The 23,130-nt window shown below is 40.5% G+C and overlaps 1 protein-coding gene across 5 annotated transcripts in view; it reads right to left on the bottom strand.

Moving 5' to 3' along the window:
- ABLIM2 (actin binding LIM protein family member 2) overlaps nucleotides 1-23,130 on the bottom strand; it is a 131,181-nt gene that overhangs the window by 12,652 nt on the left and 95,399 nt on the right. For 3 of the 5 annotated variants that reach the window (XM_036381811.2, XM_036381812.2, XM_036381814.2), the window contains 9 exons: nucleotides 21,680-21,778; nucleotides 16,199-16,300; nucleotides 14,841-14,894; nucleotides 11,314-11,366; nucleotides 10,573-10,705; nucleotides 4,720-4,778; nucleotides 2,712-2,766; nucleotides 1,324-1,388; nucleotides 1,072-1,152 (listed from right to left, as the gene is read on the bottom strand). In XM_036381811.2, the coding sequence (XP_036237704.1) occupies nucleotides 1,072-1,152; nucleotides 1,324-1,388; nucleotides 2,712-2,766; nucleotides 4,720-4,778; nucleotides 10,573-10,705; nucleotides 11,314-11,366; nucleotides 14,841-14,894; nucleotides 16,199-16,300; nucleotides 21,680-21,778 (701 nt within the window). The remainder of the gene's footprint in view (nucleotides 1-1,071; nucleotides 1,153-1,323; nucleotides 1,389-2,711; nucleotides 2,767-4,719; nucleotides 4,779-10,572; nucleotides 10,706-11,313; nucleotides 11,367-14,840; nucleotides 14,895-16,198; nucleotides 16,301-21,679; nucleotides 21,779-23,130) is intronic. The other 2 variants (XM_036381818.2, XM_036381816.2) reach the window with 1 other exon arrangement.

The following is a 23,130-nucleotide window of genomic DNA, read 5'->3' on the forward strand; positions in this document are numbered from 1 at the left end:
TTTTTCCAGACTCATCATGCTTTTCAGTATTGCTATCATGCCCTGCTATAAACCAGACTTAAAACAGCACATAACTGAGGCTCTCTTTTCCTTACAATCAAATCAACACTGATTGATGCAAGGAAATCAAGTGACAAGCACATTCAAGTATTCAAGAGCTTAACACCAATTTCAAAACATAGTACATGAATGCAAGTCTGGTAAATTATTGTTTTTAAAAACTGATTTTAATCAGAGTAACCTTCTGCTCCTTCAAAGTTTTTCTTCTTTTCTTGTTCTAAAAGTATTTTTTCTTTCTTCTTTTCTTGTCATATTATCAAGTTCAAAATACAGTAAATTTATTAAAATATAAATGTTCCTAAAAGTACATTACTGTTATCACATATTTTTTATTGAGCTATCTCTTCTTCTTAATGGTAGTTCACAGAAAGATAGGTTACTTAAGGTGAGTTTTTACTCAGTCCTGTCATTGATCAGTCAAAAAAATCAACTTTTGGAATTTTGCTTGAACATCAATTTCAGGATTTGATCTTTGGATACTCAGCTTTCTGTTATGATAAATTATATCTACATTTCTCTATCTTAAGCAAGATGTGGATGGTAGAGCAAAGCTGTAGTAGAGTGAACACAGATCACACAGCCAAAGGAGAGGCTGAATAAGACAACAGACCAAACAGAGATCCATGTGTTTTCAGGATGAATTGAGCCTTTTTGTAATATTTAGGTTATTCTATGAGGATGCTTTTTATATGAATTCAAACCAAAACAAACTCCACATTTTACCACTCCACACCTGAACTTCCAATACCCTGTAAAATCATCCAAAACTGATGGGTTTTATCAGTATCTTTGTGAAACACCATTTGGTCAGACATTTGCCAGGTTTTAGGCAATTTTTTTTAGTTAAATTGCCTACATACTGCCTTTTTTGAGAAAAAAATACAATACATAATGTCATTCTTCTCCCTTACTCTTCTCTCTTCTTTGTTGCTATTACTGAGACACAGGGGTATGCAGGATAGTAGGCAAACAGGAGAAGTGCTTGCAAAACTGTTGAGCAAACATTCCTACCTCCAGCCTGGTCCTGTCCACATCCTTGGGCAATTTCACACGAACTCGGTTTGTTACAATAAGTGTTTCATAGGGGTAAATCTGTTAAAAAGACAAGAGCATATGAACTCCAGCTGAATCCAATTCTGAGGCAAGGAAATGGTGGTATGAGGAACTTACTAAAAAATGGTACATACTTGCATCCTGATTTGACAAATATTTCACTGGGACAAAAATTAACAAAATGAAATAAAAGAAAGGAACCCATGTAACCTTGCTAGGAAGTGCTGAATCTGATTGTTCTTCCAGTGCTGGAAAAGCCCTTCTTACCTTGTATTCTGCAAAAGAATGAGAACAGGTTCACAGTTTAGAATTTATAGCCATTTTCTGGTGTCACCACAATGAACATTTAGGTACATCACAAATGTGCTATGCTACTACATTTCTCTCTTCTCAATAGCTGTTGGATAACTGCATGCATAGTAAGAATTTGACCCCCATGCCCTGAATGCCTATAACACTGTCTATTACCAAAGAAATTGTCCTGGAAATCAAAGGCTTTTTACAGAAAATCCATCTCCCGATGCCATTGGGTTACACGGTGAGTATGTCTGGCAAAATTGGGTATCTCTTTTTACAGGAGGCTTATGTGCAAAGTTAAGTCAGTCTGTCATCCAAAACTCCTGCCCTTATTGTTCTTTACTGAAAATAGTTAAAATATACGGATTACTAAAGGCATGTCAGTTTGGAAGCATAGATGAAAACCACTGAGATAATACCATATTACAAGATGCTGACACCCTGCACTTGGGCTGACTGCAGTGGGAATAACAATAGGGAAGAAAAGATGATTTGGGGATGTGGTAACAGTGACTCCTGGATCTACACTAGCACAAGGGAATTCTAGTTAGGTCAGTGTATGACTATGTATGATATAACTACACAATGTTATCTATTCACAATGGTGATTAAACACAACCAGGAGAGCCAAAAGGTTTTCCCAGACCTCTTTATGGTCTGAAATAAAATCAGAGATTGAGTCTACTTTTCCAAACTTGTACTTTAACCTATTCAAACACAGCGACAAAGATTTTTATCAACACAGAGTCATGAAGTGAAGCATTAGAGTAAGATTTTAAAACTGAGATAAAGTGTCTTGGAAATAAAATTTTTCAGCTCCTTAGAAAATTCCAACCCAAGTTCCATATTAAGTGCACAGTCCACTTAAAACTGTAAAAAAAGAAAATACTGCAAATAAATTCTGCATTTTGAACTCTGCACTTTTTAACCATGCTGCAGTACAACCAAGAAGCACAATGGACTTTTTCCAACTAGACTTGAAGGAAAGATTATCTTAAATTTCCTCCTGTCTTTGATATGAGACTAACACCACAAAGCTGTTGCCACATATCAAGGATCCTGCTGTTGACTCAGCCTGGTTGCACCACCCTATGATGCAAGACTTCTGTCAAGCCTTTAACTTGGGGTAAGTAAAAAATAATATTCTCTGTGATAAACATGACACTGAGCTGTGCCTCTGGCTAGTCATTATGATGTGAACTACAGGAAGAGCTCAGCATAGTAACCTTTATGGCAATATGTTAATTAAAATCCTCAAAGGGTGAAAACACAAGGGGAAATGATATTGCAAAAAAATGTACCTTTCATCCCCCAGCTTGCATCCTGGTCCGTTTCATATTGGCCCATAGTTTCAGGCTGACAGAGAAAGAAAGAAGCAATGTAACAGCAAAATACACAAAAACCCCACTCTGAATATTGTTGAGAGAAAAAAGGAAACACATAGAACCCAAATACAGATCCTTGTGTGAGAGAAAGAGAAATAAGTCTCAACCAAATTTGACCTAATTGCTCAAGTAAGCAAGGTAACACTGAAAGTGTCACATGCTGATGTGTTACTGACATCATCACAAATCACTTCTGCTGCACTGCAACTTTTCTCCTTCTGCTTCACACTGCTGATGCCACTGACCAGGGAGAACTCTACATGTGCCATATATGTGCTTTGTTTGAATCACTGTCTTCTTCCTTTGCTGACAAATGCTATGATGAAAAACAGTACAGGAAATCAGAAAAGCACTATTATGTGATTTTTTTTTTCCCAAGTCTCATTTTTGCCTGCTAGGGTATCAATGGTGTGCACAGCTATGCCCACAATAACCTGCAAGGCTCCTTGTTTGCTTTTGGAGTTTTATTTATGCAGCACTAGGATGGCTGATTAAAAATAACAAACCAAAAAAGCTGGTATGAATGAACCTACAATCCAAACAGAGGACATCCATTCTGAGAGGAATTCTGGCCTCAAGGATTTGACCATGAACAACCTTTTCAACTCTCATCCAGGTTTGGGATTCTTTAAAAGGGACAGATGCTGCCATCTGCTGCTTTCCCACCACACTGCAAGGCATCCTGAGTGTTCTGGCCTCGGGAAGTCTTGGGAAGGCTTTGGTGCCTCACCACCAGTGCAGTGGCTGGGCACAAGTCAGTGTCTTGTTCACTTCAGGTTACTGGCAACACCTATTCTGAACAGTCAGAAAAACCTCTTGACTCATAGGTGGGATTAGTTTTATATGGCCCCTTTTAAATTTCTAAATATTATTTGACAAAATTTCAGTGTCATTCCTTTCTTCAGAGAAGAATTCAAGAAACGAGGTATTGAAGCAACACAGACATAATTAGTCCTGTAAATTAACTCAAAGGGATGGACATTTCAGCAGCTACTGAAAAATCCATTTAGCTACTCCTTGATAATTTCTTTCTTATAGCTCCTTCCAAATGACTCTCAGTTTGACTCTTGTCACTGGGGAAGTTTAATCCTCCTCAAAACCTGTGCTTCTGCAGGTTTCACATCTTCCTTTGGAGAAAGAAAGGAATTTGAACAAGGTCCTCTCCATGCAATTTGGACACAAATCAATTCTTCAAAATGTAGGTGCACATGCATCTATGTATTGCTCATTACTATAAACCATAGTGGTTTTACACCTAATAATGTAAGCCATGACCTGAGAATCCTTAATGCTAGATGCCACAGAGGCCACATTTTCAAAGCTTCCTCTTTATTAAAGACTAACAAAAGTTGCAAAAAAGGATTTAAAAAAGCATTCCTCGTCTGTTCTGATTATAATTTTGTTAGGCAATTTTCTTTCTAGATTGCTGCTTGTCATTCAATCTTCATTGATCCCTCCCTGCCTTACAAGTACAATGGCTGTGTGTGAATAGACACACCCCACACAGACACACATTCATACTAGAAAAAACAGAACAGGTGGTTCAAGGAATGCAGTGGATGTGGGCTGTTCCACCTTTGCTCTAAGATCATTACTTGTCTAATTATAGCCCTGTCTCTATCATTAATTCAAGCTATCCTATGACTAATGTGTGCAGCCTGTACATTTTAGATCTTTGTTTGCTTTGGGAGGAGAATCAAGATTCCCAATGCTCACAATACACACAATTAAAAGGAGAAGCCTCAGTCAGTCTCACTCTTGCAGAGAGACAAACTGTAACCCACTTAGGGAATGACTCTGTCAGACAGGGCTGGCAGCCAAAACACCTTTGAAGTGTTATTGCTGTGTATGTTTTTAACTAGTTACTGAGTTGTCTGTTTATGAGACCTTATTCCCTGGAGAATGGATTTAAATGTGTACCTACCTGATGTAAGCCATTCTTTCCATAGCCAGGTAGAGAAGCAGACTTAGAATATGGAAATCCTGTAAAAGACATAATATACAGCTAAATCTTTCACAGCCTACTAAAACAGGGAATCCAAGAAAACATCCAGAAACAGCAATTACAAGATCAATGCAAATATTCTATCAATGAGATGAGATATAACTGACCTATGCTCATCTTTTCTCCATATTTCATGCACATGAACATGTGTAGCAATATCTAGAAACAGCAGCAGGCCAGGAGCACAATGTGGAGGGAGTTGTGGGGCTCACATTATGGAAGCCTCATGCACCTACATGATGCAAAGCTTGTGATTTGAGAGATTGTGAAATCTCTGCCTTCCAGATTGGTGCTAAATCATAACTTGAAATTGGGATTAAAGGGATTTAGATCATCACTTCTGAATGTGCTATATGAGGTCTGAGTTATGGTTTTGTTTCTTAAACAAGATGGGTTGATACCCTACCACTTAAAAAAATAAAAACTTTTTTTTTTTCCCTGTAAAACATCTCTTGGAAAAATGCAAAAATGAAGATAGAGCAGTGGATAAAGTAAATCAGCCAGAGTATATACACCCAAGTGAAAGAAAGTCTTAAGATGGAGAAAACTGGCAAAGTGGTGAATAAATGATATAATACAGTGATGAAACTGAGTGTGGTCATTATGAGACAACTGAAACAACTTAATTCTAGTATTAAGACCCTAATAAGAAAGTTTAAAAGTTAAACAATAGAATAACAAACATGTGTAATAAACATTCCTGACTCCAGTATAGGACATTATGTAAAACTGGTGCAAAGAGTTACAGAAGTCAGATGGCTCAAAGAACTGAATGTACAATACTTCTTTCTGTCAAAATTGTTAGCAGTCTCTGTCCAAAGAGGAATCCAGACCCCACTGGATTAATAAATACCCTAAGGAAATTATTAGGAATAGGCATGCAGAAAGAAAAAGCAAAAGATGGATCAGCAGAGAGCTCAAAATGTGCTGAGATTAACTGAAAACTGCCAGAAGTCAAGCTGAGTTAAACACTGAAAATGATATTAAAACAAATAGCAAAAGTTTCTCCAGCTATCCAAATAAAAAGAGAACAAGGCAAGAAGAAATGGGATCACTGGGAGTTGCACTGTGTCAGTACTCAGCAAAGGTGAAAGACAGCCCAGGTAGGGCTTGAGCACTGAAGGAGTATTTCATCCAGGGCACAGAAAGTGCAGTACTGAGCACGGATGAAAAGCTAAAGGAGTAAGGGTAGGCCAGTGAATCACTGTCATGATGGAAAAAAAATAATTCAAAGCACTGAATGTACTTAAACAGGGAGCAACAGGCTCACACTGAATTGCAAACCAAATGCCTCCTACCATTAGAAAGAGGCAACTACAGTTTTTAAACTTAAGAGAGGAAAAAATAACAAATCATTATGTGAATGGTAGTGCCAGCAGAGAGCAAAGAGTAAAATAATACCTGTGCAACAGAATGCCTGTATCTGCAACAAAGCTGCCATCTCTGCTCCTGCCTGGAAAAAGCTGCTATGTTGGACATCAGTGTGCATGCATATCAATCTTTTGGCCTTTTGGCTACAGAGAAGATGGGCGAATGAGGTTTGTTGTATCGCTAAATAACCTTCGGTCACCGAGGAACACTGCCTCAAGGTAAAGCGGGGTTGGCAGCAGAGCCAGGCGGGCGCGGAGCTGCCCAGGAGCTGGCCGGGAGCTGCCGGGCTGAGCCGGAGCTGCCGCAGAGCTGCCCAGGAGCTGGCCCGAAGCTGCCCCGAAGCTGCCCGGGAGCCGCCGGGCTGAGCCGGAGCTGTCCCGAAGCTGCTGGGCTGAGCCGGAGCCGGCGCGGAGCTGGCCCGAAGCTGCCCCGGATCTGCCGGGCTGAGCCGGAGCTGCCCCGGAGCCGCCGGGCTGAGCCGGAGCTGCCCGGAGCTGGCCCGAAGCTGCCCGGGAGCCGCCGGGCTGAGCCGCAGCCGCGGCGCCGGCGACACCGCGCGGCCGCCCGGAGCAGCGGAGCGCAGAGCTGAGTCCGAAGGGCCTAAACACAGCACTGAGAGCCGCTGATCCAGCTCCGCTCCTCTGTGATTAGACACTATTTGAACAGCTACCCTCTGCAGGGGTATGGCTCCTGCTTTGTCCAGTCTGAGGCTGCCTCTCAGCACATCATGGACACATCGACAGCAAGAGTTACATGCCTTCCTAGATATCTACTTTCCTAAATACACAACATTTAAAATCATGAATTGTGGTAAATTATTAGCTATTGCACATCTACATATACAGAAACAAGACCCATTTTCACAGGTGGATGTAAGGAGATACAAGCTCCACTCCTGCCTGTTGATTGCACAAGCCTGACACTGATGTGCTGTGTTAGTTGTGTTCCTCTGGGCATTTAAGTAATTTAATGTGGCAAAACTTCTTTTAGAGCAAAACAACCCTTTTCCAGTATGTTCAGAGGCTGGACAGAAAAATGCAGGGCTTTTTGCTCAGTATATCTAGAAACATCACTACCAATTCACAGCCTGCTAACTCCCTCCACTTGGCACCAAACCTATACCTAACAGGTTTATTTTCTCTGATAGTCACTGACTATGCCACAGGGATAGGGCTGAAAGCCAGAGTTCTCAAGCAGAGTGCAAGAGGTAGAGATGCTACTCTTCTGTGACCAATGGGGGGCATATGACAGACTATAAATATTCAGAACTAAACAGGGAAACACTGAATAGAGAAGGAATTAATTAGGATGTCCACAGATATTAAAACAGTCAGGTAAGTGAATAAAAGCATAAGAAAAGGAAAAGTGTAAATTTCAGGAAGATAAAACTTCCTCAATGTTATTTCTGTGTAGCTGCTAACTGGGTAATGGGGTCAACTTTCATGAGGGACAGAGAAATGCTGATAAAAAGCAATGGAAAATGAACTACAGAAACTATATTGGCACAAATGGGATATTGGCCCTGACACAGAGGTGTGAATTATCTATTTCTAGTTTTAATAGTTCCACATTCCCAAGATAATCAAAAATATGAAAGAAGTGCTAATAGAGCAGAGTGACAGGTATAGGAACATTCTCAGGGGAAAAAATGAACACCATATGTTGTTCCTGTATAACAGTTCTTGGGGTGCTACGTACTTCTCCCTGTTTAAAATCTGCACTTAAGGACTGGTCTCTCAAAACATGTGTAGAAGAGCGTCAGATCTACTCCATAAAGCTTCCAGACAGATCCCATGTGTGTATGACAATGAAAGGTTTCAAAGGTTCTCATTTGTGGGCTACGATTTACAGATGAATCAGATGTTAGGTGGTCAGACTTGGTTTCCCCTGCACAGGGAATCCTGCAGTACACCTTGTGCACATGTTTGTGATTTCTAGTGAGGATTAAGTTATCAAATTCCTTTAAGCTAGACCAGTGAGACTGGTGATGATCTAAAATAAGTTTTCTTCTTTATCTTGTTACAGCCTTCTGACAGACTTTGTAGCATCTGTTTTCCCTCTTCCTTGCATAGCTAAGCCATAATTTCCTTAATACAAGTTGATGGAGCCAACTATCACATTACCAAAATGCCCACAACACTGACATCCTCACCCTGCTGCCAGACATGCCTTGCATTGGGTGCATTCTTTGGGAAAACTGCTTCCCCAGCTTGTTTACCCTGGATGACCTGCTGCTGCAGCATGGGGCAAAGTGGAGGAGGCAAGGAGAGGAACGTCCCAGTTATTTCTTAAAATTTGCTAAACTTATTTTTTGTCATGTATGTAACTTAAAAGTAAAATTCAGGCCCAATAGTAATGCTTCTGACTTGCTGAAATGTGTAATAAGAAAAGTGTAGAACATGCTTTTGGTACTGACAGCTAGCATGAGCCAGTATTCAGGTACAGAATTATTCCCTTTCCCACCTGGAATACGTCTGTGACCTTATAATTGTGAGTGATAACAAAAAAAAAAGTCTAAGTTAATCTCTGAAGCAAGGAAATCTTTATGCATATCATGATAGAGAAAGAATGGCTCCATCAGTATTCAAAATACATAGTTTGTGTCAAGTACTAGTTAGCACAAATGAAAAATCTGCTTGATACTGCCATCCTGTCTACTGAAAATTGGTATCATATAATAAATGGGCACTTTTATGAGGAGCGGGTTTTTGTGGTGAGGAATCTCTGCTCTCCAAAGAGACAACAGTTCATTTACATAGGCAATGCTGTGTCACTGACATACCTTATGAAAAATCCCTTTGCCAGGATCTTTTCTCCTGAGAAGCTGGGAAGCTTCAGCTTCTCTATGGTTTGCTACTTTGGAGAATTGTTTACCCAGCATGTGAATTGTTTTTTACTTGATGACCAATGACAGCCAGCTGTGTCGAGGCTGTGAGCAGTCACAAGATTTTATTATTCATTCCTTTCTTTGCTAGCCTTCTGATGTCTCCTTTCTCTTTCTTTAGTACAGTTTTAGTATACCATTTTCTTTTAATATAATATACATCATAAAATAATAAATCAGCATTCTGAAACATGGAGTCAAGATTCTCATCTCTTCCCTCATCCTGGGAACCCTTGACCACCACAATGCTGCTCCTTTCACTAATAAGAAACTAAAAAATAGTTTCACCATCAAAGTCTGGAGGCACTGAATGCTCCCAAACCATGGACAACAGACAGATGGGTGTAGTTATGGCAGAGATAAGCACAAAGGCACCAAGGAGCTGAGTGCCTGGGCTGCAGCACACACAGCGAGCTGAGTGCATGGACTGCAGCACACACAGGGAGCTGAGTGCCAGGGCTGCAGCACTGCCAGGGAGCTGAGTGCCAGGGCTGCAGCACACACAGGGAGCTGAGTGCCTGGACTGCAGCACACCCAGGGAGCTGAGTGCCTGGGCTGCAGCACACACAGGGAGCTGAGTGCCAGGGCTGCAGCACACACAGGGAGCTGAGTGCCTGGGCTGCAGCACACACAGGGAGCTGAGTGCCAGGGCTGCAGCACACACAGGGAGCTGAGTGCCAGGGCTGCAGCACTGCCAGGGAGCTGAGTGCCAGGGCTGCAGCACTGCCAGGGAGCTGAGTGCCTGGGCTGCAGCACACACAGGGAGCTGAGTGCCTGGGCTGCAGCACACACAGGGAGCTGAGTGCCTGGGCTGCAGCACACACAGGGAGATGAGTGCCTGGGCTGCAGCACACACAGGGAGCTGAGTGCCTGGGCTGCAGCACAAACAGGGAGCTGAGGGCCTGGGCTGCAGCACACACAGGGAGCTGAGTGCCTGGGCTGCAGCACACACAGGGAGCTGAGGGCCTGGGCTGCAGCACACACAGGGAGCTGAGTGCCTGGACTGCAGCACAAACAGGGAGCTGAGTGCCTGGGCTGCAGCACACACAGGGAGCTGAGTGCCTGGGCTGCAGCACACACAGGGAGCTGAGTGCCAGGGCTGCAGCACTGCCAGGGAGCTGAGTGCCTGGGCTGCAGCACAAACAGGGAGCTGAGTGCCTGGGCTGCAGCACACACAGGGAGCTGAGTGCCAGGGCTGCAGCACTGCCAGGGAGCTGAGTGCCTGGACTGCAGCACAAACAGGGAGCTGAGTGCCTGGGCTGCAGCACACACAGGGAGCTGAGTGCCTGGGCTGCAGCACTGCCAGGGAGCTGAGTGCCTGGGCTGCAGCACAAACAGGGAGCTGAGTGCATGGACTGCAGCACACACAGGGAGCTGAGTGCCAGGGCTGCAGCACACACAGGGAGCTGAGTGCCTGGGCTGCAGCACTGCCAGGGAGCTGAGTGCCTGGGCTGCAGCACACACAGGGAGCTGAGGGCCTGGGCTGCAGCAGGACCCCTGGGTGCCCCCGCACTCACGGCAGTACGGCGTGGCCGTGCCCTCCTGTGCCCGGTCGCTGCCGGCGGTGAGTGACAGCGAGCGCGTCTCCGAGTCCGGGGAGTTGGTTCTGGTCTCCAGATCCCCTTTCAGGATCAGCCAGCTGCTCTTCAGCTGCAGAGAGGAAAAGGCTGTTATAAGATACAGGATTTAACACCTGGAGGCAGTTCTCCTACCTCAGCTGTCTCACATGCCTTGTGAACTGCGTGTCTGTTAATGCTCACTGCCGCTTGCACCACCCTTTATCAAATTACAAAATCTGGCTGTATGGTGAATTAGACATCACAGCTACCAGAAACTTTTAATTTGTAGCAGGGCTGAGGACAGTTTCTCTGTTCATGAAGCTGCCCACTGTGCCCCAGTTTAGAAGATGCCCTCTGTCATTTTCTTATAATTAATCTGCTCTTGACATTTTTCTTCTAGGTTGATGTGCACCCTATGTCTGCAGGATTAGCTGAATCACCAATGTAGATATTGAGATCCAGTGAAAATCCACAGTTTATTGCTCTTAATCTCAATGTCCCTACTACTCTTTACTGTAGAATGTACATTCTAAACCCTTTGGGTGAGAGATTAAGCTTTTCTATGTCTTTTTGGAAAGACCTAAAAGTAATAATGATTATTTCAATTATTTAAAATAATACCTTTACATATGGGTGTGTTTTAAAAACCAGTTACTTCAAGAATGATCAATGCTTCCTTTTGTTCTTTCTGATCATTACCTTCTTACTGTCCTGATCCAAGCTTCCATCCTCCCCTTCTGATCTTCTTGCTGCTGTAAGATTAAATTAATTTTAAAAATTTGAACAGAATGCATCTCATTTTTTGTCTTCTGTTTTGACTGCAGTTATGTTCTGAATATTTTTAAGAGGGGGAGAAAAATCAATTTGAAAAAAACAGAGTTTGACAGAAAATTTGATGTATAGAGCTACAGTTTCACATAATTAACTGAAATAATTTTGAAAGTATTACAGTAATCCTCATCCTTCATGTATACAGTGAATTTAGAGAATCTATTCCTGCTGGATTTTGAACCTGCATTTTCAGGAAGAAAATACTTTTGGAGAATGATTGGTGGGAAAAAGAATTGTACATCATAACTTAGGGACAAATTTCTACAGCCACCACTCAAAGGGAAGCCACTTCCCCCTTCTGTGCTACAATGACCATGAAAGTACAAGTAGTCACACAGATATTTTGTAGTCAGCACACCTGGGTCTCCTGGGATCCCAAAGATGGGCAGACAATCATGGTAAAGAAAATTATGAACAAACTTGGCGTGTCCTCTTTATAAAATATGCATGGGAGGTTGTGTAAGACTCTAAAATTAAAATTCTTGACCAACCAATTTTTATGACTGTATTCCTCTTCTGCCCATATTGTCCTGTTAAAGAATGTTTCCTAAAAAAAGTTGCAGATGTTTTACCATTGGGTTATTTCCTTGTAACTTTCCAACATGCTGAGAAGAGAACTGAAAACCTCAAAGCTCTTCATTAGATAGTTCCCAACCCTCGAATGTGTTTTTCCTTGTCTTTTATTTCCCAGGGTATTGTTCCAGACACCAAGTTACACTTGAGAATCTTACAGAAAGTTTTGTACCAAATTTCACACAATTTCAGTAAGTTCTGAAAATTTGAGCCCCTACTTGCCTTGTATCTCTCTGGGTAGTCTGGGGAGAGTTTTAATGGGGCAAAACTGGAAAAATGGAAGGACATAGCATAACTTTAAGGTTATGAGAAATGAATGTGAAAAGGGGGTTGTCTGCAATGCCTGAGAAAAATGGCCCTGTGCAATGCAATGTAGGCAGAAAATGTAATTATTATTAAGAGTACAATAATACAAAAGTTAAGGCTCAGATGAGATACTTAGAGACAGAGATGGAGAGGAGATTAAATTGCACCATTAGAAGTGCTGGAAAACTCCCAGGAAGTTGGGAAAAACTCTGCCCTCTCCAGCTCCCCAGCCCTCATGCCTGTTGAGGATCTGCTCTGTGTCTAAACAACACAGGCAAAAGGCCATCACCAAAAGCATTTCAGTCTTATTCTGATCCAATTTCTGGTGCCATCGCACAGCTCACATCCAGACCTTAACTGGTTTTGCTGAGAAGGTGGTAGCTAAAAAATGACAAATTGCCATAAGGAAAATATCTGTAGATTAGAGGTGAAAATCTGGAACTGTAGAGGGTTTGGCTGCTTCCCCCCACTTCCATTTAGTGTGGGGAAAAAAACAAGCTGGGTTACAAATTGTGAACAGCATTATGAAAAAGGTTTTCACAGTTATCTCATAGCACCCTGACAAGGGTATTTCCCCATGATGGCGAGCTGCTTCTCTGAGGAATAAAATAGGAAAGAATATTCAAATATGACAGATGATGAATAAAGTCCCTACTCTGCAAGAAGACCTAAACCTGGTTCACAGATATTTCAGGAGCACACCCTAAACTGCAAGTCAGTAAGTTATTCCAGGTTATGTGAACAGATCTTGGTCTCATTAAATCAGAAATCCTTATAGAGGATCTGATGCGTTTCTGTGAATTTTATTTTTGTTCCAAGACATTGATGTTTTCAAAGGAAAAACACCCCATGCTTGATTCAAGATTTCTATTCAGAAATTTCAAGAAAGTTCCACAAGATCTTGACAGCATCTGCCTCCAAAGAGATGCAGAGGATTTACAGCCAAAATCAGTGAGGGCCATGAAGGCCAGCCCCTCCCAAGTTCCTGAGAAGGCTTCATGTAACACATTGCTGGCAGGTAAATCCAAGTGCCCTGAATTTCATCAGTACTGAGCATTAGCTTCACCACTACAAGGGATACTCTCTTCTGCTGTGAATCCCAACGTGATTTCAAAACTTTTTTACTAAGTTTGAATGATGTTCAAATATTTCTAAAACACAAATACACACACACACAACCATGCAGGCTCCTACACTCTTCACTTTCCAACCCCAGCTCTGAGCATGATCTCTTGCATGTTCCATTCTTCCACCACCTTTTTCTCATTCTGAAGTTGGTTGTTTATAATAGAAACACAGAAGCTGTGGCTATAGCAAATCTGTTGGGTGCTGATGTAACTAAAACCTTCTAAACCAAATGTTTTGGAAGAGCTTCTTGCACTTCTTGTTTTGCAGAACATTTTTGTGCTTGTTTGTTCAAACTTGGTCTCTTCAACAAAGGAATGTTATCTGGCTCCTTTTCAGCATGAATTAGTTCAGTGTCCCATTAGTTTGAGGAGCTGAATCATCAGCTGCTCATGTGTTCATGCTTTAGCTGGGAGTCCTTCCAGAACAAAAAATAAATCTTTTAAAATTTGGTATTCATTTGTTATTATTTTTATTGGAAGGAAAGTTTATTGATTTTTGCTGTTGTTGCTGTTTCTGGATTTTATGGTTTTTAGGGATTTTTTTAGTTAGAGTAAATTATGTTTTGTCCTCTGGTAGGAAAAAAAAAGTATTTCCAACCCAATCTTTCAGAATGTCTATAATCTAGAAAAGAAAGTTTAAAACATATATTCTTGTTAACCTATTGAGATTGCTGACTTGCTACTTTAATTCTCTGCTCACTTCAGTGATTACGAGGACAAGTCCATACAGCAGTGCAAAACTGACATAATCCAGACTTTGACAGACAGCAAACTGATATAAAAATGCCCAGCCTGCAAATATAAAGCTGTTGCTTAGAATCCTCTTTGCAAACCAAAAGTATCTATAAAATTAAATTACACAGCCAGGATACAGGATATCAGAGTCCTATCATCAGCTTCTGTAAATGAGTGAAACTATGCTGACTTACACTAGATGATGTTACTTTGCATTTGTTCATGATTTTTCCAAACACTATTACAATATTAAACTTTTTTAGCTGTCTGTTTTTCTTTTTTTTTTCTCAGCCTGAGAAGTTACATCTAATGATTGATATTGAGGAGCAGGCACAGAGGGGCAGGAGAGGGCAAACAGGGCATGGAACAGCAGTCAGGGTGTAGCACACCATTTTATGTGACACTTATTACCAGCTCTGAATCATCACAACATATCAAAATACCAGTGTCCCAGTTCTGGAGAACTTACTGTATCCTTGGACATCATGTTATACCAAATGCTATTTAATTTTCACGTCACTTTTTCTCCTTTTCTATTTGAGGTTATAGGGACATAATGAAATGCAAAGACTACAGCAAACGAATTTCGGAGTCAATACACATTTTTTGCAAAGACACATAGATAAAACTGCAACAGAGAAAAGCAGACTGTACCATGCTGTTTGTAGATAGGAGGTTTCCTATAGATGTTATCTTTTACGCCAGTGTCTGAGGAAGAGGAAAGAGAAAGGAAAGAATGACAGAGTAAGCAAGCAGTTCAGACCACGCTGCTCTTGTCTCCTCTCAGCAACAGTAACAATGCCAAAACTTCATCAAAGACTCTGCATTCATTCAGTGGTTTGCCATTCGCTGGTTATTAAAAGAGGATGGAACTTTATCCATCATATGCCAAAAACCTTTATACCTACCTGTGCAACGTATTCCCCCTAAGTCCCTCAAAATGCCATAGGACAACTTGGCATCCATTTGGTGATGTGTAGGTGGTTTCATCTGCACCACCAGAATATACTTCATAATCAGCAAGAAAGAAACTGGCACACTTGCCACTATTGAAAATTCATATAGGAGTACAACAGACTACAACAACTGTCACACTTGGAAAAGGATTTTCTCCATTGTTTATAAATAAAGTGTACATGTTCAGGTATGAATGTTTATACTGGAAATACAAACTGTTCTTTTAGGAAATCCTATAATTTGTCTTTACTTTGAATTGTATAGCTAACTTGGCCTTCCAGGAATTTTCTGGAAGCACTCAGAGCCACAGTCTAGGGTTCCCAAATCACAGACATCAGATTTACTCAGTACTGTGGCTGATAGAATTCCTAATTGTGGTCTGTTTACAGAAACATTAACCACAGAAGCTAAATGTGAATAAACAAAGGATTACAGTAAAGATGTAGATGTGTTTAGCAGTCAAAAAGCTAAACGGTGTGGATGTAACTTTAATGTGCTTGTTGACTGAACTTGAAAACAGTAAATATACAGAGATTGTCACAATGAACCCCCTGCAGTTCTGAAGTCTTCCAGCTTCTTTTAAAGTTTATGTTACTATTACTTAAATTCAGGTAATAGACTGATAAGAAAAAAAAAAAAACAAACAACCAAATAACAAAAACCCCTTCAGTCATTCCTCCTGCACACAAATTCAATACATCTATGCAGTTATGGCACTATAAATCATGGGATCTTAGAATTGTTAAAGCTGTAAAAGACATCTAAGATCATCTAGTTCAGCCACTAACCCAGTGCTGCTATAGCTTTGTACTGTTGGTAACATTTTTCATTCTGTTCCTTCTGTAAAGCAATTTTTTTAACATAGAGGTACATGAGCACACAGCTTTCTTTTATTTTTGAGATGAAGTTTAACAACAGATATTCACTTAGTAGATATTTTCTCTTTCTGCACTTTGAAATTCACAAGTCAAAGCCAAAAAAAAAAAAATTACATTCAGAAGAGAACAAACAGGTGCTAGAAATTGAAGATCAAAAGCTAAGCAGTTAATGCCTACCTGGAATATGGAAATGCCTAGGAGCCTGCTGATAGACAGAAGGTGAAGATTTGCTGTCAGAGTACATGGATAAGCTTGGAGTGCTCCGACCACTTTCACTGCCTCCAAGGGGAAGAGCAAAGAAAGCAGATAAAAGAAAAATGGAAAGCAAAGTAGAGTATTTCAAGCATAAAAGCTTGTTCAGAATGACTTGTTAATCCAACAGTTTTAAATATATGGTTTTGTAAAACCCATTCTTTTTCAACATAGTATATTGGCTCAGACTCCTAACAACTCATCAAAAATTACTATCTGATAGATATCAGATTAAGATGCCCTACTTTGAAGTGAAAATTTCTCTTTTAACGATGCTTTAAAAAAGAAAATCAAAGGATAAGAACATCCAGAATCTTGCCATGTGTTTTGCATAGTCTTAACTGAATAATCTACTGATTAGGTGTTTTAAAAGTTAAATGCTATGGCTCATAGCCTGCCCCTGAAACTAGTAATACATAATTCAGTAGTGTTTAAATTATCTCAAAGCAGGACCAGACAAAAATATCAACTTTATGGTTAAGTCAAAAAATCCTGCATATATCAGTGACAAAAAGAGATGTTGAAATTCGGCTTTCAATTGCAAACTTTTCCCACAGGTAACATGCCACAGCATTTTTATGCAAACAAGGTTGGATTATCAAGTCATGGATCTATAATGCCATAGTCACTTCACCAAATTCCAAGACACACATAGGATTTTTCCATATTCATTTTTCCACTTCTTTTTTCAAATGCTTATTATGTGCCATTCATCTCCTCTTGGCTCATTTCCCTGAAGCACACTCTATGGCATTATAGTGCTGCTTGGCAAACAAAAAAGTAAAGCTCTACTTTTTTGGGACTTGTAAAATCCTTTTAGTTTACAGCACTGTTAAGCAACTGGAAGCAAACATGACATTTATTCTTACATCAAATGATTGTTAATTTGCTGTTACTGTTTTAGTGTGGATGAAGCACAAATTTAATGGCTGGGTAATGATGATGTCGTAGCAGGTTTCTCTGGGGTAAAGAAAGTGCAGCAGCTCAGGGCATTAGATCTGCAGCTGAGTTCTGCCTTCATGAAGGGGATGTTTCATAACCACAGAGCTGCTGGGATACCAGAGCTGGCAAGGCCATGCCTGTGGATGGTCTCTGCTGACACACAGGGGGGCATGGCCACCCCACTGCACCAAAGCCAGCCTTGCCATGCACCACTGAGGCCAAGGGGACAGTGCCACCGAGCTCAGTGGGAGCAGAGACAGGACAGACAAGGTCAGAACAGTGTGCTGTGTTATCTCATGACAATACACTGACTAATCCATCCCAAATTTTGTGTCTGTTGTGTCCACAGTAGACCAAAAATTAAACCTCAAAAGCTGTTCAGCTGCAACCACACAGTGATTTCTTATTGGAAAAGTGTAACCTGGGACATTGAGAGATTGAAATGCCAGCTACAGCTGCTGATGGCCTATGGTCCTTCCAAAATGTTAAGAAAAAATATGGAATTACTAAGAATCTGGTGCATCACCATGAGTTTGCAGGCAAGTAGTCCTCAGACAAGAAACCAGACAGTTATTCAGTTTCTAGATTCCCACTTTGCCCTTGGAAGGAAAAAACTGGGGACAGGTTTTCACTCAACATTTATGAATTCCATCTTTCTTTGTTGCTTGCTGCCCAAATTCCTGCTTATCCCTATTAAATAGAAGAACCCTGAATGTCACTGGCAGATATTTACTCCATTACACCTCCAAAATTCTTAAAAATTCTGTAATGTCCTTCACTCAATAGATATTGTTATTGGATTTTTCTAATTTAAACAGAAAAGTTCTCAAGCAATTTCTACAGTGTATTAATTCCTCATTTAATTAAAAATTAGCATATCATTCAAATGTCTATTCAGATATGATCTGAATTAATAATCACTTCATTGAGCAGTGACCCAAAGTGCTGGTACTGTACACACAGAGAAAATCATTCTTCAGACAGGGTAGAGTGTCAGCAAGGAATCAGGAGGAAGCATTAATTAAGAGGAATAAGCTTGTGGGAACACAAGATATAAGTGCAAGTACCAGGGGACAGGGAATCTAAAAATTGCTCAGTGCAAGGATCATCTGTGTGGAGCAGTTTGCAAAGCCACCACCTCTAACTTGCTCAAAATGGAAGAATTAAGGATGAAATGATGGAAAAGGTTCTTCTGGACTCCACTCATACAAACTGATGCACATTTGAACTTTCATTCTGCCACTGATTCAGATAAACATGTGAGCAGCTGTATTTCACATTTTTCATACCAAAGTAAGTGTTTAATAATAAAGCAAACTGAAGACCCATGTAGAAAGTTAATGAGTAGGAACTACAGACAGCCACTTAAGCCAGGCTATAATTTAAATCTCTAAAATGAGACTTTGCCAATAAACTATTTCTTTCAAGGTTTGCTTAGTGTAGACTGAAGAAGAACTTCAAATAAATTCTCAGAGAAAAGACAACTACTAGAGAGAGCAATTTTCAAACTTTTGGGTTTGCCTTCTGCCATAGGCAGCCACAGGCTGTGATCTTCTCTGCTGATCAGTGAAGAGCAAAAAACCAGAATCTTGAACTCTTCCCTGGATGTTGTTTAACTTGGAAAGAATCTGGGAAGGCTTACTTTGAACTTGAGTGTAAACCACAAAAACTTCCTTGTGTCCTCTGGTTGCTGACAGGGCAGGCTGTACTTTTAACCCTGGTGTAGAGCCAACTGATCAGGGCTCAGACCATGCTTCATTTTCAAGGAAAAGTAAAATTGCTTATATCTCCTACTTAGCCAGCTTTTATCTTATCTGTGAGGATGGGAAAATTTATAGTAAATTATAGTAAGAGCTGTCTAAGTTTAGGACTGAAGAACAAACAGATGCCCCTGGTTGAATGAGGGAGCTGTCCAAGCCTACTCATAAACTGGGCCCTTTAATATCTCTGCCCATGGTGCATTAAATTAAAAGAAGTTTTCTGAAGTTTGGTCACTAATTCTTTTCAAGTGTTCAAAGCCAAAAAAAAGGGTTTTGGAAGCTGTGCTCCTGCACTACAAAGGCAAGATAACTTCCACTATGTTTTAAGCAAACATTTTTTCAGCAGGGCTCAGCACACTCAAAACTCCATCAACTCATGAGGAGCTACCACACCAAGCATAGGTGCTTGGAATATCACACCTATCACTTGCAGTGGCATGAATTGTGAAGCTTTCTTGAAGTGAGGTTGTCACAGGACTTATTTTGAAGACAAAAATCCTTAAAAGAGCACAACCAAATCATCTGCCTTCATAATAAATAACAGTTCATCCCATTACACTTCATGGGAGCTAGACTGCAGAACACTGATGGAAGAACAGGAACTTAGTAATCCTATTTGTCACTGGAAAAAATTATGAACCCTGTCATTCTCAGGAAGAACATGATGCAACCTCAGTGAAATCAAAGGAAAATTTTGCTTGTCTTAATTTCCCTAGGGTAGTAATGTATCTGTCTACTGGAAGTGTAAAGAAATCTCTTTTATGACATATGTGGAGTGCTGGTTTTAAAAAGAATACTTATAGTATAGTCAAGCAGTGTATTATTTTTGGATCTTATTTTTTTTTAAATAAGCAAGATTTCACTTTCTTAAAACTGAAGCGGCAACATTATGGTTGGTCTGGATACAAACCAACTATTGCTACAATCCCACTCTTCCCACACTAACCACTTTGAAGAGAAAAAGAGCACATCCACATCATCAAAAGGCTCCTTAAGATAAGGAAAAAAACACATTCTGGAACTCTGAATTTAGAGACCTTGAAGAGGATGAAGCAAATCTTTTGACTTATTTTGGGCAGAGACATTAACTCAATGTAAACCAGTGAATAATCTATTCAACCTTGGCAGAGCTCAGGATTACCTATTTAGGAAAATTATAAAAATGTTCACCTGCCTCATAGGAACATTGTGAGGCACCTTAAGGTACTGCCTGCAAAATATTTTAGCTCCTTGATAAAAAAGTGCCTCAGAATTGCAAAATATTATAATTTTGATCACATTACTAATAATTATTTGGGCACAAGGAGCTACCACTTAACAATTCCTTCACCCAAACAGCAGCACTTAATAATTGCTGCTGCTGTGAGAAACAGCAGGTAGCACTGAGCAGAAAATCATTTGCACAGGAGTGCTGCCAAGCAGCTGCCAACAGGACTTTGAGGAAAGGCTTTCCATACACTGCAATCATGTGCTGCAGCACACCAAAGAAGTTTCTTTTACTCAGTACATCAGGTTGGACAATACCATCCCAAATGAGAAGACAGATACAAAAACAGTTCAAGCAGTGCCTCAGAGAATACCAGGGATTGTGCCAGCCTTTCAAGAAATGTGTGGGATGCTGGCTGCTTCTGGTTGTGGAAAGGAGCTTTGCAGGTAGCCTCTAAAACAGCAACAAACAGTTTAATCTCATCAGCTCTTTCCTCCAAAATTTTCTCTCAAGGATCATATTTGGATGCCTCAAGCTTGATTCTGCTCCTGGTTATCCCAGTGAAATTCAGCTAACTTTGGGCAGAATCAGGGCCAAAAAAGATGCATTAGTTATTATTCCAAAGGCAATGAGTACCTGCTATTCACTTGAATGTGCAAGTCTGTCTCCTGCAGAGGGTCATTCCCTTCTCTTTACTGGTTACAACCTCAGGAACAACAGTTTTACTTTATTAAATCAGATAGTATATGAGAGTCAAGGAACAGGCATTGAAAGTGTTTGCCATTCATGTGGCCTCACAGTTCCTACTGTTACTAGAGAAGGCAGATGTGGTAGGTGAATTCCTTCTCTCTCAGATATTTAACCAACTGACTAAAAAAACCCTTTGCCTCAAAGGTTCTTGGCACTCCTCAGCACTGTCTCATCCACAACATGGAGGCTGCTAGAAGTTAATTCCACTGCAAAAAAAACTAATGGCAAGGAGAACAGATTCAGTTACTGTTTTGTAAGATATAGCATGGACTAATTGAGAGTCAGTGCAGCTGCACTGATGTAACCAGCTGTCATAATTTTTGGCAATGCTACAAATAATATGAAGAATATCTAAATGTAGGTTGGAAGGTTAGATAACTGATCATCCTATGTTGTATCAAACAACATGTGTGTAAACTTAATTATACTATTTAGCATCACCAGAAAGGGTAAAGGTATTTTAGAACTAACAGACTTTTAAGTATTTTCCTTCCTCAGTTTCATTACAAAAGCTAATTCCTTCCCTCTATCCCTATGAAAGACACTGAACACTCACTGAAAAAGCAAAAATAAAACACCCCATACCCACTCAGTTTGTAAAACTTACACAGTACATCAAGGAAGCATTTGCACAAAATTAAGACAAATTTTTTCCAAGTGGAAGCCATGCTTGCACAGACATAAAAGTGAAACACAGCTGAATAAATCTACATTATCACAGCACGGTTTTGCATTCCTGGACCTTACCTTTGAAGAAAGGGATGTAATGATGTCTGAATGTAGATGTAAGGCTTGGGTGTTGGGGCAGGGAGATGCAGCTACTGGTACCAAGACTGTGAGTACCAGCTGGGGGCAACAGAGAGTAAGTGAAAATAAACTATTTAGTTCACTTACTGAAAGCCACAAATTACAATGCCATCCTTTTTTTTCAGGAACATTTTCCTCCTGATGCTTAGAAAACATACAGTTTACATTTAAGTCTTCCTCTTTCTCTGGTTATTGCTAAAAACATGCCAGTTGCCACACCATGGGGTCGGCCAAGGGACAGGGACTTTCTGCAGACAGAAAGGGCATCACCCAAACCGCTGTAAGGCATCAGAAAATATTCCAGAAAAGGCACCACAAAAGGCATGGCTGCACTCAGGGGAAAACCTGCATATTAAAAAGCTGCAAGAGGGAATGAGAAATGCTCATAATGGGTCTAATGAAATGAAATGGGAAGAGCCTCTCTGTCTCTGCAGAGAACTGTGCCACGAGTGGGTCCAGTTCTCACTGTCGGTGCTGCACACTGCTGGGATTTAGTTCACAATGACCAGGGCACTCTAGTGCATGGCTAATTTAAATACTTGAAGAAACATCCTGAAGTTATTTGAGCTCTGAAAGTTAGATATGTCATTAAGTACCTTTAAAAATACTCTTGAGTCACCTCTGCTTTGCTGCAATAATGTCCTGATAACACAGTTTGGAGGATTAGCGGCAATTATTAAAAACGGTGATTATGAAGATTATTTTCTAAATTTTAAAGCATTCAGTTTTATTTGGAATTCCTTTTGTCTTTCTGCCTTGCTTTAACATTGTGCTGCTAAGATGAGGTGCGACAGCTACCAGACCCTCAGCAGAGATTAATGTCACTCTAATAGATTTTTTTTTTTACTCCATCTCATTTCCATTTTGTCAAAGACTTTGTGTAGTATAAATATTCAAATCCTGTAAAAACTGTTTCTGTTATCTCTAAAATCTTCATTTCCCCTGGAAAAATTAAGAACTTTCATATTTCCAAACTAGTTTAGAATTATAATGTATCCCCAATGAAATACATTGGGGATACATTATACAGAAAAAATACAATTAATTTTGAGCAATTTCACCCATTATTTCCAAGGATAAAACCCTGTACAGAGCCCAAATATGAATGGGGTTTTGTAAAGCATTCTCATGCAAAGGTCAAAAGGAGATGATCCCTCCAGTCTGTGTGACAAGAGCACCAACACAGCTGCTATTACAGCTCAAAGCTGCAAAAAACACTATGTAAACTTCTCAACCTAAGCAACTTGGCCTTCAAAATTCAGCCATCAGAACTGGTCATTCCTCCAGCTCTTGCACTGTGGAGAGGGGACATGAGCCATGACCCTGTGGTACAAGAAAGTAACACAAGGTCACTTGATCTCCCTCCTGGCTTTGTGTGCACTCACTGTGCC

The sequence above is a fragment of the Molothrus ater genome, chromosome 4, assembly GCF_012460135.2.
Source record: "Molothrus ater isolate BHLD 08-10-18 breed brown headed cowbird chromosome 4, BPBGC_Mater_1.1, whole genome shotgun sequence".
Classification (NCBI taxonomy): domain Eukaryota; kingdom Metazoa; phylum Chordata; class Aves; order Passeriformes; family Icteridae; genus Molothrus; species Molothrus ater.